The 16193-nt window shown below is 44.8% G+C and overlaps 2 protein-coding genes across 4 annotated transcripts; one reads left to right on the top strand and one right to left on the bottom strand.

Moving 5' to 3' along the window:
• Positions 1-1945: 1945 nt before the first annotated feature.
• Positions 1946-5278, bottom strand: LOC108918652 (zona pellucida sperm-binding protein 3-like). The gene is made up of 9 exons (XM_018726120.1): positions 4785-5278; positions 4389-4504; positions 4208-4308; positions 3963-4140; positions 3766-3883; positions 3545-3630; positions 3129-3292; positions 2666-2731; positions 1946-2367 (listed from the first exon to the last, which is right to left on the bottom strand). The coding sequence occupies exons 1-9, from the start codon at positions 5199-5201 to the stop codon at positions 2306-2308; spliced, it is 1308 nt and encodes a 435-aa protein (XP_018581636.1). The 5' UTR covers positions 5202-5278; the 3' UTR covers positions 1946-2305.
• Positions 5279-6319: 1041 nt separating this feature from the next.
• On the top strand, positions 6320-14557 carry taf6 (TAF6 RNA polymerase II, TATA box binding protein (TBP)-associated factor). Of its 3 annotated transcripts, none has more exons than XM_018726118.2 (15): positions 6320-6375; positions 7578-7735; positions 8076-8162; positions 8619-8772; positions 8953-9009; positions 9190-9309; positions 9430-9551; positions 9887-9964; positions 10107-10208; positions 10296-10478; positions 10597-10671; positions 12114-12239; positions 12324-12497; positions 12902-13096; positions 13976-14557. In XM_018726118.2, exons 2-15 carry the CDS (start codon positions 7580-7582, stop codon positions 14282-14284), a joined length of 1938 nt encoding a protein of 645 aa, XP_018581634.1. In that variant the 5' UTR covers positions 6320-6375; positions 7578-7579; the 3' UTR covers positions 14285-14557. The 3 variants fall into 3 exon arrangements, with proteins under 3 accessions (XP_018581634.1, XP_018581633.1, XP_018581635.1); XM_018726117.2 differs by having other exon boundaries at positions 6328-6516; XM_018726119.2 differs by having other exon boundaries at positions 6328-6516; positions 12905-13096.
• Positions 14558-16193: the final 1636 nt, after the last annotated feature.

The following is a 16193-nucleotide window of genomic DNA, read 5'->3' on the forward strand; positions in this document are numbered from 1 at the left end:
AACAGTTGTCCACCGTTTCCTGCGACCCCCCCCCCTCCTCCCGAAATACACGCCCCGCCCCCCGTAATTGCCTGTTCACGTGGTCGGCCCTTCGCGTTTGCCCACTCAGAGAGAAAATGACCGTGTTTCTTTTTTCCCCGAGTCGTACATGGATGTGGCTCAGGTCGCGTGCGCTTTGCAGTCACGATCGCGAGCGCCAGAGCAGCGGGCCGCCGAGCACGAGCCTCCGAAGTTGCCCCAGTGAGCGGCATCGTCATTTCCATCCATGATTATTCCATACACTGCATGGTACATTTCAGCACAGAGTACTTGAACTCCACGTGGTACAGGGCCGGTGTGTGTGACTCTGGTTACCTGTAAAACTCTAGAAAACCTTCATATATGATGGAAATCATGTGTATTTTAGCACAGGTCTGACACGAGATACTGATTATGCTTTTTAAGGTCGCTTCAGTGTTCCTGAGAGTTGGTCCTGTGCTTCTCGCTCCTCCTGGCATTGATTCATGAGAAATCTTCACACATCTCAGCCATGTTCTTAATGAGGGTTTTCTTCCAAGAACTTCCATCCAGTCCAGGTTCTTACTGAAACACGAAGACCTGCAGATGAGCTTGTGTCTTCGGTTCAGATGTAACTGTAAACCAGTCCTTGTTTTTTTCCTTGTTTATGGAGTGTAAACTACAACAGTTCTGTTTTTTAGATGGTTACTTAACATAAATACATCCATGTGCAGCTGGACTCTTTCATTTTAAAGTAATTTCACTAAAGTACAACAGCAGAACGCTGAGAAACCATGCAGTAATTCCTCATTTCCTCCTCTGCTCTCAACCATTTGGGTCCGTCCCATGTAACACCATAGTGTAAAACCATCTGTCCTGGCTTTACACTGTTGCTTTCACATCCATCACTCTGGTGTCTCCAGCCCTTCATCACACTGCTCTTCGTTATGTATAGATCACACACACACATTTTCTGAACCGCTTGTCCCATATGGGGTCGCAGGGAACCGGAGCCTAACCTGGCAACTCAGGGCGTAAGGCCAGAGGGGGAGGGGACACACCCAGGACAGGACGCCAGTCCATCGCAAGGCACCCCAAGCGGGACTCGAACCCCAGACCCACTGGAGAGCAGGACCCGGTCCAACCCACTGCACCACCGCACCCCCTCATGTATAGATCACCCCCAGCTATTACAGAAACTGCTTTAAACACTAGTAACTGTCATCCTTGTCCAGTGATACAGATCCCCAGAGATTTTTTAGTCTAGTCCCATTTACACTGCATTCAAGAGTTTTGATTCCTCTCTCTCAGTCCTGCTCTTGCTCCTCCCACATTAGTCTTTAAAGCATATTTTAACAGTTACCCATAGTATTGTCTTTGTGTTTTCCCCTTTGAAGCAACTTGTTGGGAAGGGCAATACACAAATTAAGATGAATTTTGAGTATTGCTCTGTATATAAGGCATAACTGCAGCAGGTGTCCTTGTGATGCTGCAGTTGTAGACTTTACACTTTTACAACTTTCACTGAAAGTATGTAGCAGGGAAGAAATTAAATATTTGTAAAGTAATTTCCTGAACAAGCCATCAGTAAAGGTCATTTTAATTGTACAGTAAAGCTTAATGGGTCATGAAGGATAACTACTGGACTAAGCACCATTAGTCAGTTAATATTTGATTAATTATGGCACACAGATGGCTTTGATGTTGCAGGCCAGAAGTTAACATATGAATCACCCATCATTTAGGCTCCATTAACCCCTTGTTACAGTCTCTGCATTTCCATTTTAATGAAAAATTGAATTAGACTGCACAGCCAGCCAAAGGGAGCAATAATTCTGCCCCTTTCAATTTAATTTTATACAGTAATTCAGAGCATGTACTTTTCCTAGAAGTGCTCAACAGTTGTATTGCAAATATTTGTTCAAAGAAAACATACACCTTTAGGTGGGATGAGATAAGACTTTATTATTCTATGGGGGAAATGGTTTACAGTCATGTACCATACAGGGTAAATAAATACTTAGATCAGCAAACATTCCTATAATATATTCAACATCAACATAAAACCTTGTGTATGTTTCACTATAATATTCTTGTACTAGATCAGGCAAGTATTGACATGCTACGCAGAGGTTTCTCAACAGCAACTGGAGAATGTGGTGTGTGTAGTGGGGGGGCCTAAAAGCATATTCTACAATTAGAGTGGAGAAACTAGTCTACATTTGACTCTTGGTCAGATGACCAATGACCCAACACTGGACAAGTGTTCCATTAGCCCAGTGTTCTCATGGTGAAGACCAGGGGTCTATTAAATGGAAAGGCTAACTGGAGCATCGTCTTCATTCAAGTGAAGGCTGGTCTGGTCCACTTCTGAAAAGGAGTGGATTGTTTAGTTTCTAAAACGAGACAGTCTATGTACCATGTACAAGGTGGAATTCACATCTTCAAAACAATTCATACAGATTAACCTGACCTCAGCTTCTGAGCCTCTGGCTGTTGTCTTTATGAACTGATGTTAGAGAACCCTTCTTGTGCACTTGTTCACCCTGAACAATATAGATCTGCCAAATGCTCCAGTGTAATGCAATCAACATGAAATCAAGTATAAGAATTGTCAAATCAGCTGAAATTCTTCACAGCCATTACACTCCTCCAGTGGAACTCTGACCTGCCATTTGATCCCCTTGAGTGGAAAGTACAAACAGAGGTCCCACGATGGCTTCCCTTCTCCACTCTAAAGTGAAAATGAAAATCCAGAGTGTAATTTCATGAAGCGAGACCGGGGGGGTTGAATAGTGTTGCTGGCACCAGGTTTGGGACAAAGTTCAGATAAACAAAGCAACATTTCCTTCATTTATGTTAATACACTATAAATTACTCATCTATGTAGAATGACTTTGCTACAGGAGATTTAATACAGCTTAGCTAACTAAAGTAGAAATAAACCCAAGTAGAACTAGAGCTCAATACAGTATCCATGAGTTGAGTGGAGTCAAATTCATCTGCTCTGGTCAGTTACCCATCAACACATAGCTCTTACATACTAGACTGTACCCATTCAGTTTTATAGCTATTTGACAGTTGTTCTTGTCCAATCAGATCATTTTAAACCAAGAATGAATCATCCATACCCTTGAAGTCTTCAGCACCAATGCTACTTGTTTCCTTGCTTTTCTCCCTAAAGCCTTTTTCCAGTTTACTGGCAACAGGGGCACTGGCCCACAGGGGGTGAGTAATCCACAGGGACTGTTCACAGGTGAGGCAGTCAGAATCAGCCCCATCTGCAGACCTCCACCTGAAGGTTATGGAAGTTGACTGTTGGAAGACTTGTTCCTGATAGTATGGCAAAGGTCTACGATTGCTAGAATGACCTCCAAGGAAATCTAATATTCACCCTTCCAACCATGGCATTCTGTAATTCAGCAATTAAAGCTGAAAGAGGATCTCATTAATGGAAACCAAGTAACTGAGGGAGGACCAAGTGGTTACACCTTCAGTCAAAACCCACTAAAAGTAAAGCTAGGTTTACTGCTGGTATCACACTCACCGTCCACCAATAAAGGAGCAAGCCCTTCGGTCACTATTCCTGTACCTAGTGAGGGGTACAGCTACCAAGAGACATGTGATGTAGAGCTGTAGGTCAAAAAAAAAAAAAAAAAAAAAAAAAAAAAAAAAAAAAAAAAACACAACCCACACAACATGCAGTCAACATGGGAGCATCAAAGGTGGTGGGGTGAGGAAGGTGGTGCAGTGCTGCAGTTCACTGACCATATTCTTAGCCTTCTGATCAAATCTGAAGGACTCCAACTGCAGCTGCAACTTGTTCTCTTGGACTCTTGGCAGGAATGCTGAGCGGGAGCCAGTCATCAGTGCATCAAACAGGCATCTAAGTTAGTAAAAACCAAACCAGAAGGTCAGCAGCTTGGATTTTGAATTTGAAGAACCTCAAGTGAAAAGCTGCTCACCCATTATTCTCCACAAAGGAATAGTTGGGTGATGAAGTCTTCTCAGGAAGCAGAGAGGCCACACAGTTGTCTATAAAGAGCCGAAGGGCCGTTGGCTGGTGTAGCCTGACCATAGCTTCAATGTTAATGTACTCTCCCGAAACATACTGGTTGGAAGCACGTTTAGACTGCCAGTCACCTGTAGGCACATGTAATATCAATACCTGATGCTTGTATAATAACTGAAGATAATGAATTGTACATACTATTCATAAGCTTCAGAGAGAACTCCATATGATCCAGAGAAGGCTCCGCAGAGGAGAGCGTTGGATCTGGTCTGAGGGCATCGCTACTGATGAGGAAATTCCTGAGCAGAAGCCAATCCGTTGCATCACAGTCACAGGAAAGTAGATGTGTCATTTCAACCACATGTGGGCACTGTCTCACCTTGGATAATAGCATTCAACTGGAATAACCACTTCTTTCATGCGAATGATGCCCTCTGGAGAAGATGATGGGGAGTAGATGAGGAGGTTCACATAGATCAGCGAGTTTCCTGTGATCTGAAAGGTGTCCAGTTAGACACTGGGGGATTCCTCTAGGTAGAGTCATCCCTAGAAAGGCCTACAGAAGCTCAAGTTTACAAGTGTGGAGAAACACAGCACAGGTCCTCCAAAAGGTTTACAGACCCGCAACTGTGGTACTGGTCTTATGAACTGGTCTTAAGTGTGTGTGTTTTTAGTTGTGGTTACAGGTTTACAGAACCCATTAGAGATGTGCATCAGTTTCTAGCCACTCGCCACAAGAGTACCAACGGTTGAGGCATTTCTGGAATATACTCACCAGTCGTTTCGTGCCGCAGTCAGTTAAAGATGCAATAATTGTGTATTCCCCATGTCCTGATACAGTTGGCCTGCAAGACTTTCTGGGGTGGGGGTTGGCACCCAGGCGCAGCTCAGACACATCAATAACAGTTCCGACACCATATAAGTCAGCCTGGACCACAATCTCCATGGTCGACGCATGGCACTTGACCGTAACCGTGTTTAAGGTGCCACCTTTAGCATCCTCCTCTAAGGTGTTGTATTGGAGAGTTTCAGATGTGAAGCCATGCTGCTCCGTGTGGTCAGCATTGTGCTGAGCCCCAACACCAAGCCCCTGATGACTGAATCCATTAGGTAAAACAGAGTAATAGCCAAGCAAAAAAGGAACAAGCACGAGGTTAATAACTAGTTCCTGTAATCTAGCCATAAAGAACATTATTCTGTAGCATCAACCCAAACCCACACAAAACACCTACAAATGAACCACCATAGATTTTTTGCTGCTACTCAAACAGAAACCAGTAAACCAATAGCAACCCTACAGAATGAATAAACTAAGGGGTTAATGAACTGCACACAAGTCAAGAGTTAAATCTGTGTGTTAATTAGAAACGTCCTAATTGCGTGGCTATAAACTGGAAAACAGGAAAATGAATTGGGTGGTTGCTAGCCTAAAGGGAAGTATTCTAAGGTGATTTAATATTATTATATTTACATATACATTTATTCCTGTAGGAGACGCTTTTCTCCAAAGGGACGTAAATCTCAGAGCAAAATAAAATGAAATTATATAAAAATATTATATTCTGCTATTAATAAAAAAATGAGAAGCTAGACTGAAAATTAGAGTATTTGTACATCAACAACCGTGAGTGCTCCCCGCGTGCTAATTGATTCAATTAATTTTAGGTGACCCGATTGTTGTTAAATAAAATAACAGAATTGTTCAAAGGCAGCAGAATTTGATTGAAAGCCGTGATGGGAAAGTTACTGTTACAGCGACCCCTTGAGGTCAATGTGTTTACAGCAGACAATATAAATTGGCGCAAACAATTATATCGGTAGTGGCTCTCCATCCTGTTTAAACTCCTAATAACTTTTTAAAGCGGTCTGTGACATAATTGTAGCTGTTAATTACATTATAGCGTGTATTCATTTAGGATCACGATATCGTACCGCGTGTTTACCGGCACTGCTACATTGAATCTTGTGTGTGGGGTTTTCTGGGATTGTAATTTTGTATCGTTTTTATTTCATAAGAGTCCCGAAACGGCACGAAACCTGACATACGAGATGTATTACGCATGCGCATATAAATTACACTGTGTTGCGTCAGAGCTTGATCTCCTGAAAGATACATAAAATGACCCGTTTATTGAAACACGCATACTGAATAACAGTTTAAAACATAGCAAGAGAAGCTGAGCTAAGAGAATTAGTCATCTCACATTAATTTAGTATATTATAAATTATATAAATGAAGAGGTAATTTTGGCAAAATCAAGTTTTTTTTTCTTATCCGTCTGCCAGGAACTTTATGCCAGAATCAAAATGGTGGAATTTCTGAAAATCGGGTCGGAGCTCGAGGGGTGAAAACAATACAAATAAAAGTTAGTAAATAGTTTTGATTTAGCAAATTAGCCCCACAAGCAGGAGTGCAGCATTTAGTGTTTATTTGGCTGAGGTTCTTGGATAGCTAATTTTGTCCCGATCATTGTGCTGTTTCTATTTTGTACTAAATATAAGAAAAGGTAAGCTCGAGTTGTTCAGTTAGCATAGCGAGTTAGCTAAAAGTGTGACTGGTGGCCCTGAAGTAAAAACAAAAAAATGTTTTAAAGCAGAAACTGCTGAAAAGAGTCGAAGAGACTTACAAAGCATGTATTATTCCCGTTTCCGGGTTTTTATGGAGGTGCTCAACTCGCTGACTGCTCACACAGGGCTGTCCGGCGTAAATCTACTAGTTAGTAGATGTTAACACACACAGCAAATAATAGTAAATAAACTCTTCTTTGAACGGAAATCGGATGCAAGACATTCAGGTCATTTTCGACAGGGAAAAAAAAAAAATCGCTGATTTCGCGTTTTCAAATTAGCGCAGGTCCGCATTTGTAACAAAATATCGAATAAAATTCTAGTTTACATGATCATGATGACCTCGTTTTATTACAGGTTAGTTATTATCTGTGCTGTAGTGTGAGCCGTGATATATGTTCACCGTAAAATATGACTTTATGGATCATGTCCACGAGCGCAGCTCTGCCATTCAACAAGTGACACCGCGGCAGCTGAAGAATAAAACGGAATGAAAGTACATAAAAACACTTAAAACTGGACTAAACGAACACGCAGAACTGTGCGGAGATGTGTTCACGTCCTCTTAACTCAGATGATGATGTGTTCAATTCTGGGAAATATTTAAGTATACATGCATTTTTAATCCTTTTTGCGAATGGAGGGAAATAGAGCATTGTGGTTTTTTCCTTATAATAAAGCATATAAAAGCAGAAATAAGTTTTACACCTAAGGCTGGTTGAATATTTTTCTGTTAATATGTATAAGTTCGCTCTCTAAGTACCTGAACTTACACGTTTTGGGAGACTCTATATATGTTTCACACACAAAGCTCAAGTTATTGACCAAAAGTTGACATTTTGTTGTAGTTATTTCTAGGTGCTGGGTTTCGTATGAGGGCGTGGACCCCCACTCCATTAAAACACCAGCACCCATTGCTGTTCGCTGGGATATTGCAGCAGTTCTTCATATAGTGACTGTGATGTTGTCCCCATGCCCCTCGCTGCCTCCTCGAACGCAGTCATGGAGGACGAGTGGAGGCCGAAACAGTGCTCCGTGCTGCTGCCCACGGAGTCCATGAAGACCATGGCGGAGTCGGTGGGGGTGGGGCAGCTGCAGGAGGAGAGCTGCGTGGCCCTGACCGAGGAGGTCAGCTACCGTATCAAGGAGATAATCCAGGTAGAGCGTTCCTTCGTGTCCCTTCGTGTCCCATTGTGTTCCTTCATGTCCTCGGGGCTTTTAGCAGAATGGAGTCCTAGAGGCAGAGGGTCACTCTTGTTCCCTTAGAGGACAGGAGAGGAACCCTGGTGTATCAAGGGAATTTTGGGATTTGCTGCAGCTCAGAACAGGTTCTTAATGTATTCCACATGCAAAGCAGTTGAGCTCCACATGTGCTGCAGTCCTTGATGAGCCTTGTTTAAAATTCATTTTAATTTAGTATATTTACGTTCTGAAGATCACATGAGCACATTTACACCACTCATGTACTGTATCATTGTGTGTTTTGTATTCTGTCCAGGATGCCCTCAAGTTCATGCACCACGGGAAGAGGCGCAAGCTGACCTCCAATGACATCGACCACGCCCTCAAGATGAAGAACGTGGAGGTGAAGCACTCGTTCGAGAAAGTGCGCCGCCCACTGTAATCATGTCCAAATGAGCGGGAAAACAAGAGATTGTGTATCAGAGAAAACATTTTCGGTGCGAGAAAGAATAGTGTCAAATGAGACATGGAGATCTCCACTGTACCAAGGATGTATAGAACATATATCTTGGGGTAAAAATGCTACATTTCATTTTAATGAGTTTTTTTATTTTTACTTTGCAAAACGAAGTAGCTTCTGGCCTCGACAAAACAGTGGACAGTAAAAGCTGACATGTACTTGTAAATTAAGGTGTTTTATCACAGCACAGCTGGTCACAGCTCCTTTATCTGTCAGCATTGTAAATGTGCTGTAACTGATGAACAGTTGTTGAAGAAGCAGTGATGATGATGTGTGTGTACCGGGCTGGTTGCCACCGTACGAAGAGATGACCATAGCAGTCCGGTTTGTGTCCTCCAGCCGCTGTACGGCTTCCAGTCTCAGGAGTTCATCCCGTTCCGCTTTGCCAGCGGCGGTGGAAGGGAGCTGCACTTCTATGAAGAGAAGGAGGTGGACCTCAGTGACATCATCAACACACCGCTTCCCAGAGTCCCACTGGAGGTCTCGCTCAAAGGTGGACTTAGAAACCGTTATGTGATTCAGCGATAAATGGACAGTAGTAGCGCTGTCATTAACACGTAACAGTAGCGATGGTGTTAGAAGGTGTGCCTGTGAAATATTGGGAACATGACAAGGTATCCCATGCTTCCACCCTTGCTCACACCCTCGGCTTTTGTTCTCTCTTGGCCCTTAGCCCACTGGTTAAGTATTGAAGGTGTGCAGCCTGCCATACCAGAGAACCCCCCTCCAGGTAAGGACTTTTTGTCTTTCTGTTCTCAGGCTCAAGTTTGTCACAGTTTGTGTCACTTAGTCCCTCTAAGAGGCGCCAGTGAGTCATCTGTCTTTCCACATGAAGCTCTTCATCCACTTTTCCTTCTCTGAATTCCTGCTGCATTCTGACTGGTCAGTCATCTTGTCTCTCACCCACCAGCTTCCAAAGAACAGCAAAAAACAGAGTCCACAGAGCCCCTTAAAGCAGTCAAACCAGGACAAGAAGAAGAAGGAGCCATCCAGGGAAAGGGTCAGGGGGCGGCTGCTACAGAGGGCAAAGGTCAGCTTCAGGGGTTCTATTCAATGCTCCATATCGTTGGGGCAGGGGTTATATATGTACAGTTTGTGTGATCTTGTCATGAAAAGTGTGTGAACTTCTTCCCCCTGGCTCCCAATGCAGGGAAGGAGAAGAATGTGGCGAGGCTGAAGGCCAGAAGCACCCATGAGCTCTCGGTGGAGCAGCAGCTCTACTACAAGGAGATCACAGAGGCCTGCGTGGGCTCCTGTGAGGCCAAACGAGCGGTGAGGATTCGTGTGTGTGTGTGTGTGTGTGTGTGTGTGTGTGTGTGTGTCTACTGGCAGGGAGTGAGGGAGACCAGTGGGTAGCAAGGGTGGGATAGCAGCACAATGCTTAAAGATTTGGACTGAAAGGTTGCTGGTTTAAGGCCCAGGAAAAGCTTCTCTAAGATGCTTAAGCAGATCCTTATGCACAGATACTGTGAGTGTATGGCAGGACAGGGACATTGGCTCTGTGGGATGGGGACACAAAGAGGACAGTGATCAGTCATGGTGTCGGAATGCTTGTAGCGGCAGTGAACAGCCCCTCGTTTGTTCTCAGTGTCCTTTTTCCCTTTCAGGAGGCTTTGCAGAGCATCGCTACGGATCCTGGGCTGTACCAGATGCTGCCACGGTTCAGCACCTTCATCTCTGAGGGGGTGAGCTTGCCATCTGTCCCTTTCTGCTGGACTGCTTGACCCTAAACTTTTTGAGTCCTTTTGCTATGCGTAATGCTGCAGTGTTGCACCGTAGTGTAACCCTCACCGGATTTTACGCTTTCATCTCCTTTCTCTGTCAAAGGTGCGTGTGAACGTGGTGCAGAACAACCTGGCTCTGCTCATATACTTGATGCGGATGGTCAAGGCCCTCATGGACAATCCCACGCTCTACCTGGAGAAATATGTGAGTGCCCACAGTCAGTGACGCACATTTTTGATGTGGCGACACCCTGGCTGTTTTGTGCATCTCACACTGAGCCGCGTCCCTCAGCTCCACGAGCTCATCCCAGCAGTGGTGACGTGCATTGTGAGTAAGCAGCTGTGTTTGCGGCCCGACGTGGACAACCACTGGGCGCTGAGGGACTTCGCCGCCCGCCTTATGGCCCAGAGCTGCAAGACGTTCAGCACGACCACCAACAACATCCAGTCACGCATCACTAAGACCTTCACAAAGGTGCGCTGCGCTATGCGGAGCTTCTCTGCTGCCCTCCTTTCTCCTTGTTTGTCTTTCTTTCCCTTTGCTTCCCTGTCTTTTTTTAAAACTCTTCGTCTCCATGTCATTTCCCCATCAGAGCTTGTTGGACGACAGGACACAGTGGACGACTCGCTACGGCTGCATCGCTGGGCTCTCAGAGCTAGGACCTGATGTGAGTCTGTTAACTTCTAATTCAGATCTCCTCATTGCCTCCTGGACCCTTTCAGATGGGTGTTTCAAGGCATCAGGGACTGTTTTAGTTGTCTGAGTGCAGCTCTTGGGGAAATTTATTTTCTCTCTATAGAACTGAGTGTGTGGAAGCCATGTCAAAGGTCAGGCTGTTGTCACCCATTGTACTTTTTGGGCTGGTCAGTCCTCACCTAATGGGAATATTTTTTTCTGTGAAATCGCCCCATTAGTCAAATTCTCAGTATTAGGGATTGAATTACCATTATTTCTTATGGGAAAAATTGTAATTCTTACTTGGATGGAAAGTGTATTACATAAAATAACTCAAATGGTGTTTTCATGTGTAATCCGCATACCATAAAATATCTGAAAAAAAATTGCTGGACTTCGTCACTTGTCCAAATTATTAAAACAGGTATCATGAATTATGCAGGGGAGTCAATATTTGGACTATCATTGTCACCTTTGGACTGATAAATCAACTCCTAATGACAAAAGAAACACTTAATTTACCATAGTGTAAAGCTGCTCCTGTTATAAAAGCTGTTATGAAATTTAAACAATTCAAATAATGTTTATATGTTTATAGTTATGAGTTAAGTTACCATAATTGGCATTGTGTCTGTCAGTGCGACAGGAAGCAGGAAGTTTATACAGTAGATGGTTTTGTCTTCAGAGAAGTGTAGGGTCCCGTGTTCTGCAGGAAGAACATATAGTCAGTAGTGAATACCTGTTTTGGATGTAAAATTACTGTTACATCCATGGTATTGAATAGTAAGCCTAGTGCAGGAAGAAATGTTATATATAGTTATGCACCACTTAACGACATTTCGCTTATTGACTGACTGCATATACAATGGCGGTACCATAAAATTATAATGGAGCTTTAAAATTCTTAGCGCAACGTATTCGTGGTGGTGCTCTTGTAAACGAACCTACTGCGTTGCCAGTCATATAAAAGTATAGTGCATACAAGTATGTACAGTACATAATACTTTATAATGATAATAAACACCTATGTTACTGGTTTATGTATTCACTATACTGTACTTTTTATTGTTATTTTAGTGTACCCTTTCTACTTATGATAAAAAGTTTACTGTAAATCAGTATACTGTGTTAGGATGGCAGCAGTGTCATAAATCTTGTGTTTACCTCGTCTCTTGACTGCATCGAGGCTATACCATCTAGGTTTGTATAAGTACACTGTGATGTGATGAGGGTGTGCTCTCAAATGGTTTTGGCCGAGTGAACGTTGTTTGGTAGTGGGGCGTATCGGGGGTGTCAGACTTTACTCAAAGGCAGTGTGATGGTGGAGGGGGCGTGGCCAGTTGGTTTTCATTTGATTGGCCTTGGTGTTGAAGACACTCTGACCATCTGGCTGCCTCATTTGTCCCCTCCCATTCCGATTTTGCTCTCCTCCAGGTGATAAAGACGCTGATACTGCCCCGGCTACCTGTTGAAGGAGCGCGAATCAAAGCGGTGCTTGAGGGGCCCGTCATCTCCAACATCGATAAGATTGGGGCCGAACATGTGCAGAGCCTCCTTCTGGTGAGCGTCCGCAAATAGGGCACAGACAATCTCAGTGTGTGTGTGTTTTGGACTGACAGAGGGTTTGCGTGTGAACCCCTACAGAAACACTGCGCTGGCGTCATCGCGAAGACACGCCCTTTGCCCGACAACCTGGAGCAGTACCGGGCTGACTATAGCTACCTGGGGCCTCTGCTGCATTCCCACGTGGTGAAGGCTCGCGCCCAGGCTACGCTGCAGGCCCAGCAGGTCAACAGAACCACGGTCACCATCACACAGGTGAGCGTCTCTCGCAGGCAGCACGTTGCCTGGCAGGACCAACCGGTTGGGCGAGTTTGGTGGCTGCTGTGCAGTAAGTGGTGTTTACGGGTGAGCATATGCATCTCGAGTGCCCGCCCACTCAAGATGCAACAGGGGAATTCGAAGGTTGTGTTTGTCTAGGATGAGATATGTAACGTCACAGCACAGACACCCGGGAGTATGTTAGGGACTTAGAAGTTTTTGTGAGCTGATTTAGTGTAACATCAGTGTATTTTCAGTCACGCGGGTGTTATGTGTTGATGCCATTTTAACATGAGCAGTGTGCAGGTCATGTGCTCTGGGGGGCCACCTGTGTTTATAGTTTCTAGTGATTGTTCATTTTGTTCCAAAAGTCTGAATTTAAAATATTTGTTCATTCACAGCAGTCCCGCCCAACCCTGCCAGCATCCCAAAGCAGTCTAGGTGGGACTGGGGGTTCTCGGGCCCCAAGCATCATCAAAGTGCCCAGCTCGCTCACCTTGATGTCCACCCGCCCCGGGACCCCGACACAGCCTTCACCCTCGGCCACCAAGTACATTGTCATGGCAACCAGTGCAGGGGCAGCTTCCACCCAGCAGGTACTGATTCCGCCCAATTTGTCTATGGCAATTTTGCATTAAATTGTGCTAACGATTTTTTTATAATTGTGATCAGAGAATACAGGAGACTTTGCCATTATTTTATCAAAGTTAGGGTATATAGTGATTGTAAGTGTTGGATGTTTTCATTGTTTCTTACATGGGGACAGCTGATAGCGTAGTGGTTAGAGCTGCTGCCTTTGGACCCAAAGTTTGCATGTTTGAATCTCACCTCTGGCTGTAGCACCCTTGAGCAAGTGGTGTGTAATAGAGAGAAATGTGCAACACGATTACCACTGATTTAAAACTTCCAGCTGGTGGGCTTCGCTTTGGAGATAATATCAGCCACTTGTTGATTGTGGTTAATACTCTAACACATTGCTGTCGTCGTGTACCGTGCTATAAAGTCCCCTTAGAGGTAGCAGATGGTTGCTGGATCTCAGCTTGGAAATTATGAAATAAACAGACAGAAACTGCTGCTAATAATTTGTGGAGTTCTTGATTCTGTCTGATCTTATTTCCTGTGAGAAAACGCAGCGCCAAGAAGGAGATGAAGTCTGTTTTGTTCCTGTGAGCTCGCAGTGATGTCCAGAGTTTGTACATGGAGACACTTCTGTCATCTGACACTGACGGGAATAGCCCGTGTTCTCCTCCTTGTGCTTGTAGAAGGAGTTGTGAAATAGGTGTCTGTGCAGTGTCCTCCTGTCAGGGGTCCTTTCCATTCATGTTCTTTCTCAGTTCATAAGCTTATTTTGATATTTAGTCTCTATGCCGGTATGTAGTGGAACGATTATCTAGCCCAGTCTGATCTAGCCTGTAACGTGTTTTCTGCAGTAGTGTCCATAACCCCACCTGATGTGTACCATCTGCTCCAAACAGGTCATCACTCTGGGTGCCTCCCAGTCCAGTTCCCCGGTCACCAGTACTGTGCCCAGCTCGGCTTCCGCTCAGCAGCCGCTGGTCAAAGTGGAGACTGCCGGGGGTGGGGCCAGCAGTGTGGGGGGGTCGCGTACACTGCAGAAGTACATTGTGGTGTCCCTTCCCACTTCCTCCTCTTCGTCATCCTCCTCAGAGACCAAGAGCTCCACCACAGTCCCTTCTTCATCCGCCTCCCCCATCTCCGCAGAGCCAACCGTGAAGACAGAGCGCTCGGAATCACCAGGGGCCAGCTTCCACGGCTCACATTGATAACAGGGATGGGGGAACATCTCGATATGGGTGTATATATATGTGTGTATGGGTGAATATATAAAAAGGAGAGAAACTTTGAATATCAAGGGTTTATTGGACAATGAGAGAATTAATTACAGATAGGAAATGAGGTCTTTATTCCCTAATTTGTCTCTCCTGTCTCACACTCAAACACACTGACTGCCAGGAGAACTCTGCGTTTCTCCAATTTTCTGTCTTTGCACTTCTCAGTAATTTTATGAGATGGCCATTATTCTTAATTGATTTTTTTAATGACATGTAGTAAAGTTGTTTTTTGTAATACCTGTGTATCTCTAATTATTAGTCAGGTGGCAGGGGGTATTATAATAATCATAAACCTTTATTTGAACAGTTTTTATAACACCATAACAGATCAAACACTGAGAAAATAACATACACACACACACACATTTTCAGAACCGCTTGTCCCATATAGGGTCACGGGGAACCGGAGCCAACCCGGTAACACAGGGCGTAAGGCCGGAAGGGGAGGAGACACACCCAGGACGGGACGCCAGTCCGTCGCAAGGCACCCCAAGCAGGACTCGAACCCCAGACCCACCGGAGAGCAGGACTGTGGTCCAACCCACTGCGCCACTGCACCCCCTGCGAAAATAACATACAAATTTGGTCATTTAATGTCAAGAAGAAAAAAGCAAATTTCCACATGGTAATAATAGTCCAACAGTGAAATTTTTCCATGACATGAAAACAAGCTATTTTTCACTTTGCTGTTTTTCTAGGGAACTCCACTGCATCAGTGCTGTACATTACTACTGCAATATATAAACATACAGTCTGACCGAAATTTGTCACCACAGTGAAGAAATTGGGATTTTGTTTTTCACACCACTTTAAAGATTCAGCCTGTTATGATGGATGGATATCAGTTTGGAGTCAAGATAACCCTTTACACTGAGACTGAACTCCTTGCAATGTCAGAAGGTCTTCTCTGCTGGAGCTGTATCCCTCAGTTCCCATTCTTGTCAACTTATGCAACATGGTTAAACATTAGTTCCTCCTTGTCTGTCAGGTATCCAAGGATCATCAGTAGAACCATTTTGAATCCTACCCTTCAGGTAGATCTTCCCAGGTGGTCTGATGTGGTTCCGTTTTCCGCTCAGTCTTTCTCAACTGGTGTTCCCCAGGGCTCCGTATTGGGGCCCCCACTCTTCTCCATGGACACCTCTATCGTTGGTTTTATCATTGCCACTCATGTGTTCTCCTATCACTGCTATGCTGGTGTGATCTCAGGATGCTTTCATTTCCTAAAGAGCTCAGAGGTAACCTTTTCTGCATGCACATATCATTCTCCCCAAGCCGAAATCCAAAGTATCATCTCCCTACAGGTACATCCACATGCTATCAAACTGGACAGCACGCTGACGCTCACCTCGTCCACTTTGTCAGATGACCCAAGGTTCTTCACCGGATGGGAGGAGCCCCGTGATACGGTCGCAGCGAGGAACGTGTGAAACGGCGCAGTGTCTCGTGACGAGACAATTAGTTACATTGTAACCGCTCGCTGCAAAAGTTCGATTCAAGTGGGAGAGTCCGTGTGCGCGCGCGCGAGAAAACCACCGTTGGACCCAAACTGGGCGGGTCCCTCAGCGTTGCAGGAGCTCTGAACGTGTTAATCACTCAGTGTGTGTGTGTATATATATATCTCCTCTTACTTTCACTTCAGTGTCCGTCCCGCAGGGTTTCGTCCAGTCTCACCGCACCGGTAAGAACCAAAACGGCGCCTTTCTTTAAAAAACATTTCACACTTTAACTGCACGGGCTTCGCCCTCCTCGTGTGTTAAGTGAACCAGGCAGGTTAACTGAGCTCAACTAGTCGCGCGCAGCTGCTCGTTGCCGCCCGCTTCTTCTCTCTGTCTGCTTT

The sequence above is a fragment of the Scleropages formosus genome, chromosome 21 (assembly GCF_900964775.1).
Source record: "Scleropages formosus chromosome 21, fSclFor1.1, whole genome shotgun sequence".
NCBI classification, from domain to species: domain Eukaryota; kingdom Metazoa; phylum Chordata; class Actinopteri; order Osteoglossiformes; family Osteoglossidae; genus Scleropages; species Scleropages formosus.